The 24,407-nt window shown below is 27.0% G+C and overlaps 1 protein-coding gene across 1 annotated transcript in view; it reads left to right on the top strand.

Annotated features, from left to right (window-relative positions):
• Positions 1-5,569: 5,569 nt before the first annotated feature.
• LOC111624490 (calcineurin subunit B type 2-like) overlaps positions 5,570-24,407 on the top strand; it is a 24,964-nt gene continuing 6,126 nt past the window's right edge. The window contains exons 1-5 of the mRNA XM_023367336.1: positions 5,570-5,982; positions 8,546-8,559; positions 9,124-9,300; positions 18,031-18,090; positions 20,739-20,923. Coding sequence (XP_023223104.1) covers positions 5,570-5,982; positions 8,546-8,559; positions 9,124-9,300; positions 18,031-18,090; positions 20,739-20,923 — 849 coding nt within the window. The remainder of the gene's footprint in view (positions 5,983-8,545; positions 8,560-9,123; positions 9,301-18,030; positions 18,091-20,738; positions 20,924-24,407) is intronic.

Below are 24,407 nucleotides of genomic sequence, written 5' to 3'. Positions count from 1 at the left end.
ATTTTAAAATATGTTGCAAAATCTTTGTTGTAATTTTACCAAAAGCCAGGGAAAATGACTGAAAATGAAGTAATAGCTAAGATTTAGTGTTTAAATTTAGCACATCAATTAGCCATTTAATAATTCAATAAATTATACTGTATGTTACTATAAGAATATAATCATTTACTTTCATTTTGTTAAGAGATTTTTAATTTACTCATTAATATCTATATTTTTATTTGTAAAGCCAAACAACCACCAGATTACATCAGGCTATTTTTCTGCAATTATATTTAATTGTGGAAAAGTAGCCCGATGTAATCCAGTGGTTGTTTGGCTTTACAAATTTATCAGGTTTTGTGATGTTTGTTTATGTAGATATTTTTATTTACAGTATTTATACAAAATATTAACTTTAATAATAAAATTACTGTTGCTTGTAATTAAAACTTTTTAATCTCAAAGTTGTGCAGTAAAGAAAGTCATTGCTTTATTATAGATTGTCATAAGTCCAGTACTTTATTATTTAAATAAATTATTTTATTTGTTTTGGATGATCACAGCAAAACATCTGTTTTTATAGGATACAGTACCTTATTAATGAAAAATATCAAACTTCACAAAGCTATCACAATTTCAGTATGAAAATTATGGCTTAAGTGTGTCAATCTTGCAGAATATTTATTTTTAATGATTAAAATATATGGAGAAATTTAGATCTTGCTATATTAACAGTTTATGGTAATAGTTTTGTCCATAAACAATCAAACTTTACTCACAAAAAAAAAGAAAACTTTAAAACATCCTATAATTTCAGTAAAAGTTATTGTTGAAATTCAAGAAAAATGTGTTAATATGGATGAAACACAATTCATATGTCAAATAATAATTGAAAAGATTATCAGTTTGTAACTACATCAATTTTGTATAAATCATTAATTTCTAAACTTTGTATTTTATTTAATAAAGGTGTCTGTACAATGGAAATGAGAATTTTGCAAATGTTTAGACAATTAAGTAGATTTTTGTACCTAAAACATGTTTGACTTTTTTCTGGAAAGAAGTTGTGGAATTCATTTGGAACTTAGTCATACTTTTACCTATAAAACAAAAAACTAAGTACATAGTTATATAAATTACAATTTTAAAAATAATAATTTAACATCATGCTATGATACATGACATTTAATGATTTTATCTTAAATTACTTGAGTTTGTTTTTAATTGATAAGCGTGAAAGCAGTGCTAGACAAAATATTCTGTCATTTGAATTGTGGATCATAGGAATGAGTAAGTACAAAGAATTAAGAGTCAAATTTTAAAAAATATATTTCCTAGTAGTCATTGATTTCATATAATTAAATACACATTTATGATTGATTTTTTTTTTTTTATTCAGATGTCTTGCTTACAATAAAAAATCTTAAAGTACTTAAACAGATAAAAATGTTACATGATCATGAAATTATTTTTCTTTTATCTTTCATATATTCAAATGCTTCAATAGCTTTGCATTTGTAAACTGAAAACTGATGGACCATTTAAGGTTATTGTCAACAAGGTTTTTATTTTAGATTATCCTTTTTAAGCAGATTCTTTGAGAACAATTTATCCAGTTCTCTGCACTAAACGCTCTTGCATGAAGTATGTATAGTGATAAAACTAGGACCTAAGCATGATGTGGTTGCTACAATACATTTATTAATCATGGTTTCAAATTCATTTAAGCTTTTAATTTATTTATATTTTTACAAGATTTTATAATTTAAAAGTATTAATTATAAAGTTTCTTAACTTATTTTCTATTCTGCTAGTTATTTGTATTAAATACCTTTAATTACTTTGTCAATTTTGTTTTAATTTTATTAAGTTAAAAGGCTAATGTATAGTATACTTATTGTTAATAAGCTTTTACCTATCATTAATTTCATTAAATTCAGATATTTAAACTATTCATCAGAAAAAATTAATGCAGAATTAAATAGCCTGAAAAGTCATTTAGAAGATTTTTTTAAAAAATTGCAAAACCTTTGTCTTTTGAACCAATTCCCAGGTTTTTTTTTTTTTTTTTTTTGCGTAATCCAGTAACTTGTGTTTGTTCAAGTGTTGACCATGTTACTGACAATTGTAAAAGATAACTAACAATTATTTCTTTAACAGTAATTCAGTAATGCCAAAAACTAAAACTTTTATCATAATCCTCACCCACAGCTGGTGGCAGCTGTGGATGAAAGTGTAGCAGTAGTGAAATGTAAACAATATGGCTATGAATTGGGGAAACTCGCATGGATATCTTTTAAACTTTATATTAGTTCAATCTTGCTATGTGCCCCAGTGCAAATATAAACAAGAAGATTATTATAATGAACAGAAAATTCTCTTCTACAAGTTTTCAGTAGAAATCAAATTAAGAAAAGTAGATTTCGAAGTTAGATTGGAAAGAAGGTATAACAAGTCAATGATTTCTCAGCAGTTGAATAAAGTTTTTCAGTTTAAGCTGTGACTTATTTGTCTTACTATATATAAAAAGACATCCTGAAAAAGATATTATAGGGCTTTACTTTTGTTTTTATTTTCATTGTTGTTTTTTGTTTTTTTAATTAGTAATTCACAAACCTATTTCCAACATTTTACAAAGGAATGTTACTTTTATTAGAGCAAGTTTTTTTATTCTTTTTATAATCAAAGGTAAGTAATATTGAAAACAAAATATGTGAAGCAGGTTGATTAACTTTTCAATAAATTCCACATCCTTATTTATTTTGACTACAATTTCTTTATTGAAACTTGAAAAGACAAAGGTGACATTCCTGCAGACCTAAAATGACATTTGAATTTGAGCATAATATTGTGTCTTTGACAGTGTGTTCTATATCTGATTAACAGTAATTAACAAATTTTATTACATAGGATCAGTTTTACATGAATTATTTATAATTTATCATGCTAGTAATTATTTAACAGTTAAATAGATACCTTTTTATTTTTTTGAGATTTGAGGAGCTGGTTTAGTTAAGATTTAGTAAAGATTAAGTAGGTATTTATTTAACCAGGTAAGTAGGTAGTACCTAAATAGCAAACGAGTCTTTTGATTAATAAGAGACCACAAATGAAAATTGATAAAACCATTTATGACAGTTTTTGTTGCCAGAACAGGTAAAAAGTAAAAATTGTTATATCCATTATGTCCAATTATCTAAGCATTCAAATGTAGATTATCTAGGAGATAAATGTATAATTCTATTTTCTATTGTAGTTTCAGTAAATGAAAGACTAACAAACTTATAGATTACTACATTGGCTGCCTGACAAGATTCACTTGCATTGGCAGCCATTGATAACTAATTAAGACAAGTAAAAATTATTATGAATGCCATTTATCAAACAATAATATGCAAAATGGGGAAAGCTTAAAATAAATAAAAAATATGGCCAAAATAGGAGCAACAGCAGGTGGCTTTACTTTGTAGAGAATTATGGTGCATCACATGCTTCAGTGAATATTATAATTTTCTAGGCTTATATGCTACAATAGCTACAAAAAACCTTACACATTATAATATTTATTCTTATCTTTAGTACAGTCTTCAAAAGTATTATCCATAATGTCATAAACATTTAGATTTTAACTTCAACAAAATAGCTGACATTTCAGTAGTTTCAACAGTTAAACAATTCCTCTTTTCAATGTTCCTATTTTACTCACTAGCAGCAGTAGTCTTCCTATGGATGACAATAGAATAATGCATCATCCAATTTTCAAGAATTTTTTTTTATTTGACACACTTTTTTGAAAAATGCACAAAAGCTTGATTAACTTCTAAAATTGTAATCGATATCTCTATTTCCGAATAAGTGTGTCAATATTGACAATTTCTTAATATAAATTTAGTTAAACTGATTGTTAAAATGAATTTATTTTTAATGAGAGAATACATCATCATTTAGAAATAAATCAAAAATTAATTTTTTTCATTAATTTTTAAATTATTGATTTATTATTGCATTGTTTATTAAAGTAATGCTTTGATTGAATTTTCTGTTTCGAAATAAATCAAAACAATGTCAGAGGAGTACAGAATAATGCTTCATTAGTATAAAATATAAAATGTTTTTATTGAATTTTATTTGTCATTTTATAATTGAAGAGTTGAAAGTCAAAAGGGTTTAAGTTCCAAACAAAATCAATTTGTGTTTATTATATAAATATCAATTATATTCTATAGATTACAATATTTGGTGTGAATATCATAGTATCCGTCCTACAATATCAATTATCAAAATTATAATTATTAATTACTTTAAAAATTTTATAGAAAAATGAATGACAAAAGTATTTTTAACCAAATTTTTTGGTTATGATTTGACTTTTCAATTCTATTGATGCTTTTCAGATATTTTTTTTGTAATTCCATTGAGATCATTAGTGCAAGACTAAATTACATAGGTGAATACAAAATAGTTTAGATGAATTTTAAAATATTTATAATCATTAAATTTTGTTTTCTAATAATAGATTTTTTTTTAAATTAGGTTTTTAGGTGTTTTTAGAATATTTAATTAGAAAATTATGAAAATTTATTGGTTTTTGATATATTTTTATATATAATTTGATCAACATATGGATATTTGTTGTTCAAGTGCTATCCATATATTATCTACATATCAAGAAGTGTTGATTTTAATCAACATTTTTGTTATTCTTTTAAACTTAACAATAGTTTATATACTATAAAATTTCATTGATTTATTTTTAATGTAAAATTTAGTAAGTTTTAATATCTTAGAGAGTTGTTACGTTTTATATAAATGTATATGTACATTTTGTTTTACTTATATAATAATTGTATACAAAAAGAAATAATATACAATGTTTTTTTTCCCGTAGTTACTTGGTTTAAAAATATTGTATTGCACAGGAAATTTCTATTGCCAGAAGTTCTTGGGGTATATCCAACAATTTAGTCACACTATTTATATACTTCAAAATTTAAGCACATTGTCAATAATATAGATAAAATATTTCATTTATATAGATAAAATAAATAGCTTGTTTTTATAAGAATTAAATTTTTAAGTTAAGAATTAAATATTACTAATAAATGTAGTTGTATACTTACTAATGAACTTTAAGAATAATTTTTAATATAATCTTGAAGCTGTATTAGAAGTATAAAATTTTAAAATTACATATTTTATTATATACTTTACTCACATGGAGTCCATTTTAATGAAATTTAAAATGGAATAAGAAAATTTAGATTATTTTTAAATATAAAAATAAAATTTGAATTCAAATTAGATTTATTACTATAATAATTTATTGTATAATGTGTAATCTGAATAATTTTAAATTCTGTGAAATTGAAATCACAAGTAAAATGTAGTCAATAATGAGATTATAATTAAATTGTGAAATTTTAAAGAGGTGTACTAAATGGATTTTATTATCTCAACACCGGAGAATATTAACAAAACTTCCTAACCTGTTACTGGTGCGTTCTCCTTCTTCTAAAACTCGTAATCCACCAAAAATAGCTCTTTACTAACGTTTTCGAACCCGGACATCAAAGCTTTTGTCAACACTATGAATGATAACACATATGGATTAACCATAGAAATTGAGCAAGCACACCAGATGAATGTACACTTTCTAGATATTGACATCAAGGTTGAAGAGGCCATAATTTGCACTGCAGTGTACCAAAAGTTAGGAGCAAAGGGCATATACATATCAGTAGGATCATGTGACCCACCACAGTATAAAGTTGCACCATTTAAAGCCCTGATTAAGAGAGCACACATGCACTCTTTTACTGAGCAAGCCCTACACTCGGAGCTAAGGCTCACAAATCAAATAGCCTCTAAGCATGGATACAACATGCTCATACCCAAGTTAATTCATCGATACCAAAACCCAGCTCAAGACATACCACAAAGGGAGGAACAACAAGATTTAGATAAGATCATTCCAGTCACTTATAATCCATATATTAGAGGGCAAGATAGCTAAAAAGAACCGCATTCATATCGCCTATAGAAGATGTGCTTCGATATTTGACATCCTAACCAACGAAAAAGATCAACCAGATAAGGATAAGCTGTCAGGGGTCTACAGCATACCGATTATAGATCGCAGATGCAATAGAAACCTTGTATATGTGGGCTCCACCAAACTATACTTAGAGATTAGACTGAAAGAACATGCAGAAACAAAGGAATACGACGGCTCTTGCAATTTATGCGTCAGATCCAAATATAGACCCCAAATTTAGGAAAGCTAGAATTATCCACACCACACGGCACATACAAAATATCAAGTGGCTGGAGGCGGCCAGCATATATTTAGCTAACCTTAAGGATAAGCAATTCATCAACCATGAAGAAGAGATTATGCTATTGGTAGCCTGGCAAGCGCTTATGAACAATAATTTATGATAGCCGTATTGGAATCAACTATGCATGACAAACAGTGACGGGAAGCATGTATTCAAATGTACATATTTTCGAATTTGAAGTTTTACGAGCTGCATTTCCATCAGAGATTCAAAATACCCAAAGAAGAACCATCACTGGGGTTCGAAAACGTTAGTAAAGAGCTATTTTTGGTGGATTATGAGCTTTAGAAGGAGAATGCACCGGTAAAAGGTTAGGAAGAGTTTTGTTAAAATCCATTTAGATATTTTATTCTGAAAATTCAGTTGTACATATGTATATCATAGTGAAAATGATGATAATCCATTATTAATTCAATTTATTTCTTATTAAGAATTCTTTAAAGTCAAACTGGACAAGTGTAATAGTAAGTATAATCTTCATATTCTCAAAATTAGAAAGGTGCTAATTTTGAGGTTGGTGGAGATTATACTTATTATATATTTATAAATTTGAATTTTTTTTTTTAATTAATTTGTATCCTGTTTATTTAGAATAGAAATATCAAAATACAAATTTAAGAATCTAGCAAATCCCACTTTGTTTTGAGAACTTTTTTTAAATTTTATATCTACTTCCTTCTACTAACTTCCATATGATATTGTTATCTGTAGTTGGTCTGAACACATTTAGCTTCAGAAAACTGATTTTAAAAGTGTAAAATAGCTTATGCATCTTTAGCTCTTGTATAATATATTTCAGTTTCTTAAACAAGATAAAGATGTTGCATAAAAACGGTTTCTAGGTAACGAGCTGTTGATAAAAATAAGAATGTGTTATCAGTTTAAAAGTTTTTACAGTGTATAAGTCTATGATGCACATTATGTGTACATACACAGCTGAACTCAGTTAATTGAATTATCCAATCCTTTTATATTTGTATTTAAGAAATAGTTGATCAAAATTTATGGTAAAAAAAAATCAACTTTTCTGAAGTTAGTAAAATTTTGATTTTATAAAATGCATGCATCTTGGGGTTTGGGTGAAATTGCTAAGTGGGTCAGTTCTAGTGACATTTGTCTGTAGATAGTATGGTTGTTTAGCTTTGCTTTTATGTTTAAGTATAAAATGTGCACAAATTTTTTTAACTAAAAAAACAATTGATGTTATTGAAAGAAATGGAAAACAAGTAAAGAGGAAAAAAAATAGAAGTGATATTGCCAAAGAATATGGAATAGTGATGAACACTGAATTTATAGAAAACTGATTTTTCAAAAATGGATAATTTTTGGATTTTCCTGTTGTTTTGATTAAATGGATTTAATTTTATATATACTGTGAAAATGTTTTAATTGATTTTTTCTTTTATAAAATAATTCTTAGTACAACTCAACTCTCAGTTGCATCAACTGGACTAACACATTTAGTTATGTGGCATCTCAAACACTAGATTTTATTTTTAAATTATGAAATTATGGACATTGCATCAAAAACTATGATTACAGCTTTAATTTCTGCATTTTGTCTTTCTAATGCTATAAAATACTTGTAGATTGAAAAAAGGCATTATTTTTTTATGTTTATTTTAATGTAATTTGATCCAAAAATACAAAACAATAAACATATCAGATTCAACTTGTTGTAAATTCAATTTCATAGTTTGAAATTGGAGATTGATAGGTTGTCTTTCAAAGTCCTGATAGTAAAACTATTATTTTGCAGAAGTGTGTCAATAAAGTCCCAAGTTATGCCCACATCTAATGTAAACAAACTGCAGTGTTTTTGTTACCCTATTAAAAAAGTTCTTTCTTAGAATACAGTCAAATTTTGTATTATTTGGTAAAATATTTTATTTAAGAATAAACAGTTAATTTTGTCAGATCTATTTTATTTTCATTTTATGCAAAATAGTGATGCAGTTGTCAAAAAAAAATAAATATATATATATGANAGGAGGCATATATATATATATATATGAGAAATGAATCAAAGAAATAATTCAAGAAACATAAAAAATTTGACAATTTACAATATGATGTGAAATGCAAAAATTTCTAGCATAATAATTTAAAAAATGCTCATAATTTAGTCATTAGTCATAACTGAATAACACTGTTATGTAATAAACAAAAATTATACAAGTTGCAAATTTTGCATTTTAAAACTTATTTTTCATGTTTTTGTTTAGACAGTATGATGCAAGTAATTCATGAATTTAGAAATTCAAGAATTCATGAATATCATGAATTAAGAATCATTTATGGGCATTAGGTTTATTCTTTTTTAAATTGAGAAATGTAAAAAATAGAAAGTACTAAATATTGTATAAAACATTGGTATAGTCTCTAATCTGTTTTAAAATATTTGTTGTAAATTATATGACCGAAAACGTTAGAATTTAATAAATACGGCTGCATATTTAAAGGTTTTCCTGAGCGTGTTTTACTTAGTAAGAAATTGCAGTCTAGGATGAGTTGTAAATTAGATTAATTCAAATTTGTGTATAGAGCATTTTGACAAAAGTGCCATTGTATATAAATCCATATTATGAAGAATGTAAATTGACATACAATAATGCCATTTATTGATGTTGATGCCTATATTATCTTTGTTTTTTTTAAACATGAAAAACTATTTTTTATATGAAATTGAATTTATTATATTTCAATTATAAACTTAAAATTATTTTTTTCATCTTTATTATAACTATTATATTTATAATATAAAATATACTATATATTAATTTTATAATTTTTATTTATATAGTTGATGCAGATGAAATCAAAAGGCTTGGAAAAAGATTCAGGAAATTAGATCTGGACAATTCTGGATCTCTTAGTGTTGATGAATTCATGTCACTTCCTGAATTACAACAAAATCCGTTAGTTCAACGTGTTATTGACATATTTGATACAGATGGAAATGGAGAAGTTGATTTTAAAGGTATATTAAAAAAGTTTTAATACGAAATAACTTGCTTTATTATTTAAAAAATTTTAACATGTTTAGGATTAAATGTTGCTATAAAACCAATTGGTTAAATTAAAATATGTAAATGAAAATTTATTTTAATATTGTAAATATTATTGTAATTTTCATTTAATTGATACATTAAATTCAATATTGACATTATCAAGCAGACATCAGTTTTTTTGTACTAAATTTTTAGAAATAGTTTTAACAATATTTTAAAAAATTTTTTGTAACTTTTATTAAACAAGAGAATGGTAAAATTTAAGAGGTATAGTTTCTATACTGAATTTTGTTTTTGAAAATGAAGAAATATATATTTATTGAGTAGAAGATAGCTCTTCTGCCAGGAAAGTAAATCTTAGTCATTAAAGTAGCTGTTTGGTATTTCCATTAAGCAGTAGAAAGTACTTTAGTTACAGAAGGGGAATAAAATTATCAAATTTTGAGTTAAATCATTATATAATAATGATTTTGTATAGAAGTTAATCAGTAAAATTATCAATATAACAATGAATGCAAGAAAAACACAAGAAGTAATCATAGTGTCTATGAATGTAGGTTAATAGTTGTGATAATTTGAATTTTTCAAATATTATATCAACAAAAGGAAGTTCAGAATAATTACATAAGTCATAAATAAATACATCTTATTTCTTTTGAAAAATTAAAACAAAAACAGTGCATCTTGTAACCGATCTATGGTATTAGGTTGAAAATGTCATGATTTATTAAATATATTGCTGAAGTTACAAGTTGCACTGTTTCTTTTTTTTTTTTCCAGTTAAATCATTCTTACTTATTTTGAAAAATTAGTAATCTGAAAAACTATAAATTTGTATGTAATTAGAATATGCAGAGCCAATAACAAGTATAATTAAATCTAAATTATTACTAGTTCTGGAGGCAAAAATCAGATGGCGATCGGGATAGTGTAACTGGCAACACATCCACAAGGTAATTGTGAGTTGCAGTTTTGAGTCCCACTCCAGCTGATTCTTTTCTTTCAGAACTTTCTAAATTAAATATTAATTTATGAAGAGGTGGTGCCTAATGCCTACCTCTAGGCAAAATTACTGAATATTTAATTATTAAATATCAATAATAATCACATTTATAGCCTGATATGATCTGGTAGAGTATACGACCTTAATTAATTAAAAATCAGGTTAATGGATATTTATATTTGAATATGCAAGGCTGCAAGTGAATTATTTTTTCAACTATTTATTTTCTTTTTATTTCCAGTTACTATTTCTTTCCTGTTTTCAGTATTAGATTACTTTTTTTGTTACTTTTGTCTCTTGACAATTAAGCACACATTAAATATGAGAATGTAGATTAAAAAATGCAGTATTGTTGAAATAGAAGAAAAAAACATTCAAAAAAAAGTCATTTATAGTGATGTCATGCTTGAAAGCATTCTCATTTTCACAGGTGCCGTTTATGCTGTGGAAAACAGTATTGTATCTTGTACTTGCATTTTCTAAGTGCAGATTGCTATGAATATGCATAAGTTGCCCTCAATGTGATATCATGATGCCATTAGAAATGGGCATCTTATCTGAACAGCAAACTGCTAATGTATATGTCGTCTGATCTAGTAATACTAAGGAAGAACATTGCAGTTTGTTTTGGACAAAATTACCTTTGTATCATTCATCAGAAAAGTGTGTTGAATTTCCATTGTCTTGTCTTTACAGAGATGAGTGTTATGTGCACTATATAATTTCTTCAGTAAATTCTCAACTTTGGTGATTTCAATCATCTAAAAATTATCAGAATTTCAGTTATCAATTCTAAGTGACAAACTCAAGTATATTAATTAATTAAAAAGAGATTTTGATGTACTGGTATTTTCCAACTGCCAACATTGTCAGGTATCAGGAAAGGAAGGCCATATCTATAATATGCAATAATGAATTCTAATCCTGACTAATTCAGATGATACTGAGGAGGCAGAGAATGACAGCTTCATAAATTTAAAGTAAATACCAAATACACACTTAACATATGTATGTCTAAGTCCAGGAAAGAAATTCTATTGTTTTCTTGCTCTTCAACAGGAAAATTAGGAAACCTCCCTTCCATTTCCTACTGACTTTTACAAAGTCGATGTTATTTCTTTATATCCATCTGTTCCACATTTCGAGGCCATCATGCTGGCAAATACAGTATACACACTTAATGTTTAAGGAGCCAGAAAACGATTTAATTTTAGAAAGATTAATGTTTACAGCAAATTTACAATTTCATCAACAACTACTGAAAAAATGTTCTAAACTCAAATAGAAATAATTCTATGTGTATACATATTTGTAATGTTCAACATCCTAAATTGAATATATTTCTTTTAAGTATACAAGGAATTTGAAAAGTAATCAAAGTTAAGCAGCCTGGATTACTTTAAAACCAAAATAAAAAGGAATAATACAAACTAAAAAAGAACAATAATGATTTCAGCTGTCCCATATAAGAATTGTTTTCATCATGGCTATCACACTGTCCTTGTCAAGTCCCATGTCCATGGATCTAGGCCATTTCCTTCATTTTTGGTATTGATCACTTTATTCTTCATTATTATTTATGGATGATGTTCTACTTTTTTCAGTGGTTTCATTTTCAATTCAGGTATGACTATCTGTAGTGCTCCCATTGTATATTAATATCTTTGTTCTTTGCAAGTTGTGCCAGGTCTATTGCATAGAACTTGTGCAGATATCTTTTTCATTCTTCTAATTGACAGTTTGGTTGTTTTTAGATGTCACCTATGTATAATTTTAATTCTATTCTTTTTTTGTTATTTAAGAGGATCTGGTATATATACTGTTACTTTTCTGTTTTTGAAATAGTTTTTCTTCTTCCTTCCCTAGTGGAAAAGAAAAACTATTTCAAAATTCCCTAATGTAGTTAAAACTCTAGAATGATGTAACAGAATTATTTGTAAATTAGTGTTTGCCATGTTATTACTTAATAATTTGCTTCTGCAGTGATCTGTGATAAAAGCCCTTTTTTCTCTTCTTTATTTTCCAGTTAGTATATGTTGTCCATTAGTACAGAACATTTTTCAGGCTTAAAGTTACTGTGTATCTATAATCTTGTCCTACTTTCTATCCATATGTAAGTAATCTTTTTGTATAATATTTCTTGTGTGGTTGAAATTAGAATAGCCTGGCATATTTAAGTTGCCTTGAAAAACAATGTAAACTGAATAATGTGTTGGTAATATGACATTTAAAATGATTATCAAATTGATCTTTTTCTCATTTGAACATGCTTAAGTTGTAGATATGACAATTTGATGATGATAGTAAAGTGTCATGTACCTGTTGAGTGTGCTGGGTGTATCCATTGTTTTTTACCATATGGTTACTTTGAAAACAAAGTAACTAGAATTTTTTAAATCTCATCTGTCACTTGCAGCCCTGGAATGATAAACATCTGTCAATTTGCATTATTGTTTTAAGACAGAAATGGACACTGTTAAGTAATGGATTCAATAGTCAATTTAACAATTACTAATAATTTTTAGTATATTTAATTAATGGCTAATTTAGTTCTATTTTGATCCAGAGAATTCTTTTCTATATCAACAACAAATAACATGAACATACCTAATGTTGCTTAGATATGAAGAGTAAATGCTTTATCTTATCTAGCTCCATAATAACTCTAATGAGAACAAGTATCTTTTTTAATACATTTTTCTCTAAGACATTTTTAAGTCATCTCCTCCTACAGCTAGTTTTATTTTTATTTGAGAAAAAATTTTAATAAATTTTTTTTCTCAACTTTTCTATTTGTCAGTAAATTTTAAAATTTATTGAAAGAAAAACTAATTTTAATGTTTACATTCATTTTAATTAGCCAAAAACTGTAGTAGGTACATTTTAAATGATGCAACCCATCCAGGAGACACTTAGAGGAAATGCCACATAATGCATGAAATTATATTACACATCAAATCAGACTGAAAGCTCATAACATAAACCAGCTATTTACATTGATGTAACTTAATAGCAAATATAATCCATTAAAAGCTTGCACACAAACACAAGCTATTACACATCCATACTACAAATGCATATGTTAGATGGTCATAGAAAACAATAAACACAAATATACTAAGACAGCTATGATCACATCAAAAATCCATCACAACAGACTAGGCAACATATTAACAAAAACAAAAATATAAACAAAACAAAAACAATTACATATATTATAGACATATCTGTTCCACACACCCACAACATACAAAATTAATTGTGACAATCCTTTTATATATGTGACAGGAGTTCTAATTAATACGGCTTTAATGGCTGTCTATACTTAACATAGATGTGATTTTTTCTTGGCAAACAAGGTGTTAGTGAATTTGTTATTTCCATTCTGAGAGTAAACTACAGATTCAATACAGATCTGTAGTTTAGTTACAATAGTTGTAAAATTTAACATGTTACTGCTAATGTGATATTGTATTCTTTGTTTTGAAGCTTATTTCAAAACTTTACTTCATATTTTGTTTGCATAAAATCAAATCAAAATGTCTGCAGATAAAAGGCATATCTGGCATGTTGTATACTTTTTAAGTTTCGTACAACCCTATAAAACAGTAAAAAATACCTATAGTGTGTATGGGAAGATGCTCCTAAACATTTGGCATGTCAAATATTATTCTGAAAGTTTTGTTTTGGGAAATTTTGAACTAAAGGACAGGGCACCCAAAAGCTGTTCAGACAGAGAAATTTCAGTAAAAAATTGTTAAGAATTGATGAATTACAACCCATGAACGTGCAACAAATCTTAGTGTGTCACTAATATGATTGTGTTCTGTATGCATTAAGAGGGAAAAAAACAAACTGAATTGAGTATAATTTTGTCTGACAAAGATATGCTTCTAAAGTTTCATTTTATTTTTAAATTTGTTACTCATTTTTATCATAGAATGCTTTTTCTATGGATGACAAAATTAAATAATTATTATTAACTGAAAATTTGTTCCAATTATAAATTAGAAGTTCAGACTATTTACAAAAAATATTTAATTTTTGAGTCTATCAATTAATCCTTTTCATGCACCATAGAAGTATACCTTTTACATTGGTTTGAAGAAATAACTTCATAAAAACAAATAACAATAGGTAAACTTTTACATTATTAAAAATGAGTAGAAGTCAGCCTTTCATTTTAGGTTCTTATGTCTTAACATTAAAAAATTAAATAAATTTTCTCATCCTACTATCAAGTTTTATACAATTTGTATCAGGTTCAAGCCCTCTGAAGATAAGATTTACTTAATTTTTTTAATGTTAAGACGTCAGAACCTAAAATGAAAGGCTGACGTTTGATCATTTTTAATAATGTAAAAGTTTACCTATTGTTATTCTATGGTGCATGGAAAGGATTAATTGATAGACTCAAAAATTAAATATTTTTTTGTAAATAGTCTGAACTTCTAATTTATAATTGGAAGAAAAATATCCTGAGTTCATCATGAAAGTTGAAAATTTGTTGTAGTGGGTTGTGGTGATTCGGTTGAATATCGAGGTACTGCTGTATTTGATTAACTCAGTTTTGATATATGCAATAGCATCGAGGGCTCAATTAATCAAGGGATACTTGTATACTGAAAAAATTAGTAAATACAGTACTCTAATTTTAAAATTGAATTAATTAATTTTCTATAATTTTAAAAATTTTGAACCATACATTAATAGAAGAATTAAATACAATTCTAGCACAAAAAAAAAGTTGGTTCTGTCTTCAGTTTTCAAGAATTTTTGTAAAAGGATTTTCCCATAGAAAAAACATTATTTTTAACCCAATCTGCTGGAGATTGCATGCATAACCAGAGGTTACAGTCTGCCTTAATTAAAGATAACACAATGGTATAGTTGCACAAGGCAGAAAACATGAAAATAAAAGTTACTTGCCAAAGCCCATATTAGGTCCTTGCAAGCAACAGATGTCTTGTCTTAACACTGTTATAAAAAAATTGCACCAGAAATCATGCAATGTCAGACATGAAATAAATTCACTCAAATAACCTTGAATAAACAGCAAAAATTTCAATAAATAAAACATTTTTCAGACTTTTTAATGACTTTCTTCCGGTAGAATATGTAATGGAATGCCACAACAGTAGTTTGGATACAAATATTCCAAAATACAAATTCAAATTTTTATCAACTGAACATTAACATATTGTAAAATGAACGTATAAGTTCAAAAATATTTTAAAAAATAATAATGAAAAATGGTCGCATATAAATAAAAAGTAAATAAAATAAAGGAATACATAGAAATTAAATCAATAAATACACCATGAAACATTAAAATTAATTAAATACAATATATTAAATTATGAATCCCCATCTATTAAATCAAATAATTTAAATAGTTCATTCTGTAGCTGTCACAAAGCTTCACGTTATTTATATATAGGGTATAAATAACTTTTCTTTTCTACAAATAACTTCCTTCTGAATTTGGAGTGCTTTAATAACGTTTTACAGCATTCCAAATTTAAGTAAGACACATACACAATTGTCATTTGATGTGTTTTTAGGTTTGTATAAACTCTAGACACTTTAAATTGAGCTGGCGAATGAAAAAACAGTATATCCCACAAAACTACAAAAAATGAGTTACTAACAAATTTGGATTTGTGCAACAATCAATTTATCTTCTAAGAACTTTTCAGTTGCATTCCCTAAACGTTGTACATCTGCGTTAATAAAGCACTGCACATTAAAATGTTGATGAATTGAAACAGATTCTCCTTTTTCTCAAACTTCCTAACATGGGATATGCCTAGGGAATTTGATCCCGGTCCTTATTTCTAATCCCGGGATTTCGGGATTATACTTATTCGATCCCAGGATTATTTCGGTATTGAGGGTTAATAAAAAATAAGAAAATCTTACAGAAATTAAAAATCAAAATTTAGACAAAAATCAACGTATTTTACGGTATACACCTAGTTAATTTAATCACTCTAATTAATCAGACTTACAGTCAGACCAACCAGACTTAAAATCACTGTCTTCATGTTAAATTTATTCTTTTTTAAGCATCACTGAGATCTCTTTAAACTCACATAAATTGAAAAAACTTTTATGTAACAAACTATGCAAATAAACGTTGAAAATTCACAAAAATCTCTCTTAACATCGACTAAATAGACTACTTTCATATAACAACCTAGTAAGTAGGTAGTAAAGTAAGTTTCTTAGGAAAAAGTATTTAAAAATAATATTAATCAGTCACATTTTTCTTAAATATAAAGAAAACTAATTTAATAGGAACATTCTAATTTGAATTGCGAAAATATGATCTGAGAAATAACAACGCATCTAGTGTCTCATCACCAAGTCTGCTTCTCAATTTGTTGCACATATATGCAGCTGCAGAGAAAACGCGTTTAGGTTGATGGAAGTTGGAGGAATCGTTAGTAAATACTTATAAGCTTCGAGGACACGGGGAGGATGGAAGAAAACAGTCCGGTCGACACGGATCGGGATTGTAGGAGTAAAGGCTATAATCCCGATTGTTTCGATCATTGTAAGCATGTTTTTCAAAAAATAAACGCGTTAATTTTGTAAATTCGGTCTCTGTGTGAGTCTCTCAGCGTTCAGCAAACCACTACCCCGAAACGTAAAAAGACTTTCTCGCATCATCCTGACAGATCGCGGACAAGGCGAGGGTCATAACCTTTTCACCTAAGGTCGACCCCCCCAAAGCGAGTAGCGTCAGGTCTATATTAACCACACTGGCAAAACAAGATGGCTGACACATTGACAGGTAAAACGCACTGAGTAGTGCTCTCGACTGCGCCAGAAAATCGATTGGCGCCCGCGAAAATTCAAAAATACAAAAATGAAGTATATTACCAAGTAACCCAGTGAGAACTGCTTGCCTATCATTTTAGTTGAAAATACAAGAAGTTTTATTCCAAGCAAGCATCGCAAGCCCGCTTGGTTAATTTCTGCTGCTTGCTTGGAATAAAATTTCTTGTATTTTATATTAAAATGATAGGCAAGCAATTCTGTTAAAAGCACTGGCACTGAACGTTTCGCTTCATGCAGTCTATTTTGCAATTTTTTTAAAATGATGTCAATCCCGAAAATCCCGGGATTAGGAAAATTTAATCCCGAAAATTTTGGGACTGAAAAGTGGTCGGGATCCCGATTTTCGAGATCCCGGGATCAAATCCTCTAGATATGCCATTTTTTCCACTCGGCCCCTTAATTATATGGATAATATAAATTACTCAATATTCTAAATGTCTATCTAAACATGACATTTAGGTTTTTCTATTGCTATAATTATTAGTTAAACATTCACATATTTATATAATAATAAATCTTAATAAAATATGTAAAATTTGAACACTACCAGAGCATGTACTAATACTGTTTACTAATACAAATTTAAGTACAGTATTTCTAAATGATTAATTATGCTATGTAACAGTATACTTCTACATTATAGGTCTGTGTGTAAGAATTATATAATTCAAAATAATGATTTTTGATCCCAAAATTTTTTTAATGATTAAGATTTGTGTTCAAAGTTTGAATAAACTTGTTTTCTGTAATCTTTGATATATCTTTTCATAAAACAAAATATTATTGTAAATGACATAAGTGTATTTATTTGAATTGAATTTTTTTCCTTAAATTATGCTGTCTTTTACAGAATTTATTCAAGGTGTATCTCAATTCAGTGTAAAAGGTGATAAAGAATCAAAATTAAGGTGTAAGTAGAAAGACATTTTTTTCACAATTATTCATTTTTCTAATGTTTTTAAGCTAACTTGAATGAATATATAGAATGTTTATATGTACTGACAATTTTTGGATAATTTTAGTTCAAGCTTTTTTTTCTGAAAACATTTCATGTGTTCTTAATGTAGTAGATTAATCAAATTCATCCCTTTTTTTTATTTTGTATCTTTTTCAATTTAAAAAAAAATTTATAATCAAATTCTAGCTGTTAATTTTAACAAGACTAGATTTTTATATTTATGAAATCTAAATTGCCTAAATATTGGGTATGATTTTATTTTGAACTAAGGAGGTTATTTCATTTCAGTCCCTGAAAATATTAATTCTAGCTCTTTAATTTGCAAGAAGTTTTGCAAATGTAGAAATTTAACATTTTTATATTATGTTTGAATGCTGTTTTGAAATTGAATAAAACAAAAATATAGAAGTAAATGATTCAAATAACCTTAAACATAAATAATACCACATAATCTGAAGCAACAGAATAAAATTAATATAATTTTATAATGACTATTTGGAATGAGTAAATTCTGTGTAGAAAATGGTTGAATGAAAGATGTTCAGAAGTAAACAATTTGGTGACTTCAAAAAATGTATTTTGGCATTATTCACTCCTTAATTTGTTACCACATCTTTGATCTAGAGGGTTGGAATTCTATAGAATTGCTTTAATTTTACTCAGCATGAGCTAGGGAATTTTATGTGCAGAAAAATTTACTTAATTTTTAGTTCCAATATATTAGTTCTACAGGTTAATTTGTTTTGATACTATTTCATTAGTAACAAACTTGATAATCAAAGATAAGTGAAATTTTATTCTTGAAAATGAAATTATAATTGATCATTTTTAATAAACAGTTCATGAATTCACTTAATTTACATAAACAAATTTTAGATATACTGGAACTTTATGAAAATGAACTGACATTGATTGTGTATAATAGAAAATTAAAACACTTATCAGCTGAGTGATTTTTATAGAAGTTATTAAAAGAAATTGATTATTATTAGTTAAAGTAATTTATTTTATTTAATTTTTTTGTGATAAAATTCTAAATTGGCTAAATAAAATATATGGGTGTTGATTTAAAATAAATGTACTATTTTAAGTGTAATTTTTGAATACATTTTCAGAAAATTATTTTAGCAGAAATAAAAAGCTGTGTCTTTTATATAAATACTGAATAAAAAATTATTTTCTTAAAACATCTTGTTTATTAAAATCAAACAGAATTAATCTATATTGGAATTTCAATACAAAAATATTGCATAAGCAGTCAACAAGTCCCAATTCATTAATAATCTAAGTACCTAACTACCTTTTAACTTAAATTATATTGTTAATTCAATTAATTGTCCAAATATACCTTGGCAATTCTGGAAGTTAGTTATTTGCATTATAAAAATATTGAGTGTTCAAATATTTTCTTTAGAATCTATCAAAATTTTTTTTCTACTGAACCTACATTATAAGATGTTTATTTTCGTATCAGTTTGTGATTATGAAGATTAGAATCATATTTCTTTTAAATAATTAAATTGTAAAATCTAAACTTTAGTTTTTCATTTTTTTAAATTTCTAAACATGCATATGGTAGAAATATTATCAAACAAGCTCTTATTAAGTTGTTAAATATACTAAAACAAAATTTAGTTTCCTGAGAAGTATCAGACTTCAGTTTGAGGCAAGGAACAGACATGCATAAAACAAACAGAAAACATGGTTTTCTTTTATGCTTCTGGTCAAGGGAATACATGTGCATAAAATCATATAAATTCATGAAGTGTAACTCATAATTTGTGTTTGTGTTTAAACAAACTCTTTTATACATAATTTTTTTTAATTCTGTGAACATGGATCTTGTCAAACATATTTAATAAATTCTTCAATTTTTGATAAGTTATTTCTCACATACACTAGTTATAAAATTTAGTGCCATTATTCAAATGAAAATATGGTTACATTGATGATATTTCAAAAGATTTATTAATCAATAAAGTATAAAAATAATTATACTATTTTATGTATATATGTTCAAGACCTAAATAAACTTAAATATTTTCTCAACACATACATTAATCAGTGACTATAGCAACTAACAAAATAGTGTTTAACTTAAATTTTTTTTTTCCTACTGCTAAAAGCATATGATTATACAAGACAATTTAACCATAATTTAATAATAACTTGTAAATAGCTTATTGTAAATTAGTGGTGATTTCATTTGCATATTTAAAAATTAATTTTTAATTACTGATTTTAAATTAAATGATTTGGAAGAGATATGAACCTATAATTAATATAACCAGATGAGTGCATTACTGATTCAGATAGTTCAAATTTGATTTTTTTTCTTTTTGTTGAAACTTTGAAACATAAAAAAACTAAATAATTTGTTTCTAAGCTGCTATTGTTGCAATTGTTAACTAATATTTTCAGTAATGATCATTTTCTTCAATTCTAAGAAGAGATAAGATAAGTTTCAATTATAAATTTATCGTTTGAATTATTATATTGAATATTGATTTTTAAAATTTGTTTGATAATTTCTTATTGATTTTAAATAAAATATTATTTCTGAAATAGTTTAATTATTTTAAAATTTTGAAAATTTTCAGTTGCATTCCGAATATATGATATGGATAATGATGGTTATATTTCAAATTCTGAGTTATTTACTGTACTGAAAATGATGGTAGGAAACAATCTTAAAGATGCCCAGTTGCAACAGATTGTAGACAAAACAATTTTGTTTGCGGATAAAGATGAAGATGGAATGATTTCTTTTGATGAATTTTGTGCTGTAAGTAAAAATTTTGTACAATAAAACATGTATAGTTTTTAACTTCATTAAAACTATCTAGAAAAAATCTTCAGGACATCTTAAATCCACTAATTTTGTTTTAGAAATTCTGAAATGGGGGGTGCATCTCATGTGTTATAAAACGGGATGATAAGAATAATTGAATTTAGATTAATAATGAAAAAGAATTTAATAAAATACAAACTGTCTCAAAAAGATGGGTGTTCATATTTTTTGTAAAATCTGCTGCAAGAAATGCTTTGAGGTGCTTATTAGACATATTCATAGTTTTCAATAACAGTAAGCTTTCTTATAGTAATAAAGAGAATAAATAATGAAATATAAAGTAGTAACAAAAAGTGTAAAACTGGCTTGTTCTAAAAAAATAGGTTTCCATATTTTGGATGCAAAAAATAATAGTATGCACTCAACTAATAAGCAATTTTTTTTTTCTTTTTGAAGTAATGAGATATATCTGTGAGGCATAGTTCAAGAGTTTTTGATGCCTTTGATGGAACCTTTTTCCATGTTGTCAACACAGCTGTTTGGAGAGCTACAACTGAGTGTATTGGTGTTCATCACCATAAACTTTGCAAACTCCACAAGTTCTCTATAGGATTCATGTCTCATGACAATGCTGTCATTATAGAATTTTCAAGTTATGCTGTTGAGAATCATTTAGTCATTGCAGTGGTGTGAATGGGGATTATCTTGCTTGAAAAAAGATTTTCACAAGCAGTTGCGTGCAAATTTGGTAGCAACTGTTCCTGCAGCAAGATAATATAATCTTGTGCATTAAACCTTCCTCTTAAAACACAAAGGCTAGTTTTATTCTTGATAGCACCAAATGCAGGCACCACTTGTCATTAATGCTTCACTGCCCTGCAATCTATTGGACCAATGCATTTATTTCAAATATCATGCCAATAACACAAGAATCAGTCTGCTCCAACCAAATACTATTTTTCCTCAAAAGATAAAAAATGACATTACTTCAACACAGGAGTGATACAATATTGGTAGGTATAGTCTTTTTCAATACTCCTTGTATCTCAAAGGCTGCCTTGGCCTTTAAACGTTAATCATTTGCTGTTGACATTTTTGAAAAGAATTTTATGTTTTCATTATTTAAGTATACATATCATTAAAATTAACCCAATATGGAATATGTAAATGTCCTCCAAACTTTATTCTGGATAGATGGGAAGGCATTGATGCAGCTAACTGTCAAATACTTGTAGCCTTCTGATCAATTTGATACACTAAAACATATTTGTTTCAATTGCTAAACAATTGCTTAGTTTGGTGACTCTTGCTCTAGACAGATGATCACCATCTGTCTAGAGCAAGAGTCATCAAACTATGGTCCACAGGCCAGATCTGGCTGCCACTACACTGTGCCAGAAATGAGCTGAAATATAATTATTTATATGGCAATATCACAGATTGTAGATAAACTTGCTATGTAGAAAAAAATTAAAATAAGCATAAGTAAAAATGTCAAAATTGGTCCAATCTGATTTTTGCATCTGACAGTAATATAATTTTTAGGAAAATTAGTGAAATAAAAAATTCAGCAACTTTGGATATCAGAGTGCTTTTTGTGTAAGTACAGTGGAACCTCGGTATACGACCTTAATCCGTTCCTGGTGTTTGGACTTACACCGAATAGGACGTATACCAAACCAACCTTTTCCATAAGAAGTAATGTAAAAATGATTAATCCGTTCTNTATCGAGGTACTGCTGTATTTGATTAACTCAGTTTTGATATATGCAATAGCATCGAGGGCTCAATTAATCAAGGGATACTTGTATACTGAAAAAATTAGTAAATACAGTACTCTAATTTTAAAATTGAATTAATTAATTTTCTATAATTTTAAAAATTTTGAACCATACATTAATAGAAGAATTAAATACAATTCTAGCACAAAAAAAAAGTTGGTTCTGTCTTCAGTTTTCAAGAATTTTTGTAAAAGGATTTTCCCATAGAAAAAACATTATTTTTAACCCAATCTGCTGGAGATTGCATGCATAACCAGAGGTTACAGTCTGCCTTAATTAAAGATAACACAATGGTATAGTTGCACAAGGCAGAAAACATGAAAATAAAAGTTACTTGCCAAAGCCCATATTAGGTCCTTGCAAGCAACAGATGTCTTGTCTTAACACTGTTATAAAAAAATTGCACCAGAAATCATGCAATGTCAGACATGAAATAAATTCACTCAAATAACCTTGAATAAACAGCAAAAATTTCAATAAATAAAACATTTTTCAGACTTTTTAATGACTTTCTTCCGGTAGAATATGTAATGGAATGCCACAACAGTAGTTTGGATACAAATATTCCAAAATACAAATTCAAATTTTTATCAACTGAACATTAACATATTGTAAAATGAACGTATAAGTTCAAAAATATTTTAAAAAATAATAATGAAAAATGGTCGCATATAAATAAAAAGTAAATAAAATAAAGGAATACATAGAAATTAAATCAATAAATACACCATGAAACATTAAAATTAATTAAATACAATATATTAAATTATGAATCCCCATCTATTAAATCAAATAATTTAAATAGTTCATTCTGTAGCTGTCACAAAGCTTCACGTTATTTATATATAGGGTATAAATAACTTTTCTTTTCTACAAATAACTTCCTTCTGAATTTGGAGTGCTTTAATAACGTTTTACAGCATTCCAAATTTAAGTAAGACACATACACAATTGTCATTTGATGTGTTTTTAGGTTTGTATAAACTCTAGACACTTTAAATTGAGCTGGCGAATGAAAAAACAGTATATCCCACAAAACTACAAAAAATGAGTTACTAACAAATTTGGATTTGTGCAACAATCAATTTATCTTCTAAGAACTTTTCAGTTGCATTCCCTAAACGTTGTACATCTGCGTTAATAAAGCACTGCACATTAAAATGTTGATGAATTGAAACAGATTCTCCTTTTTCTCAAACTTCCTAACATGGGATATGCCTAGGGAATTTGATCCCGGTCCTTATTTCTAATCCCGGGATTTCGGGATTATACTTATTCGATCCCAGGATTATTTCGGTATTGAGGGTTAATAAAAAATAAGAAAATCTTACAGAAATTAAAAATCAAAATTTAGACAAAAATCAACGTATTTTACGGTATACACCTAGTTAATTTAATCACTCTAATTAATCAGACTTACAGTCAGACCAACCAGACTTAAAATCACTGTCTTCATGTTAAATTTATTCTTTTTTAAGCATCACTGAGATCTCTTTAAACTCACATAAATTGAAAAAACTTTTATGTAACAAACTATGCAAATAAACGTTGAAAATTCACAAAAATCTCTCTTAACATCGACTAAATAGACTACTTTCATATAACAACCTAGTAAGTAGGTAGTAAAGTAAGTTTCTTAGGAAAAAGTATTTAAAAATAATATTAATCAGTCACATTTTTCTTAAATATAAAGAAAA

This window comes from Centruroides sculpturatus, unplaced genomic scaffold (genome assembly GCF_000671375.1).
Source record: "Centruroides sculpturatus isolate CEXI.00-Female unplaced genomic scaffold, Cexi_2.0 scaffold336, whole genome shotgun sequence".
NCBI lineage: Eukaryota > Metazoa > Arthropoda > Arachnida > Scorpiones > Buthidae > Centruroides > Centruroides sculpturatus.
Note: the sequence above shows the minus strand (reverse complement) of the source record. Positions and strands in the feature narration are given on the sequence as shown.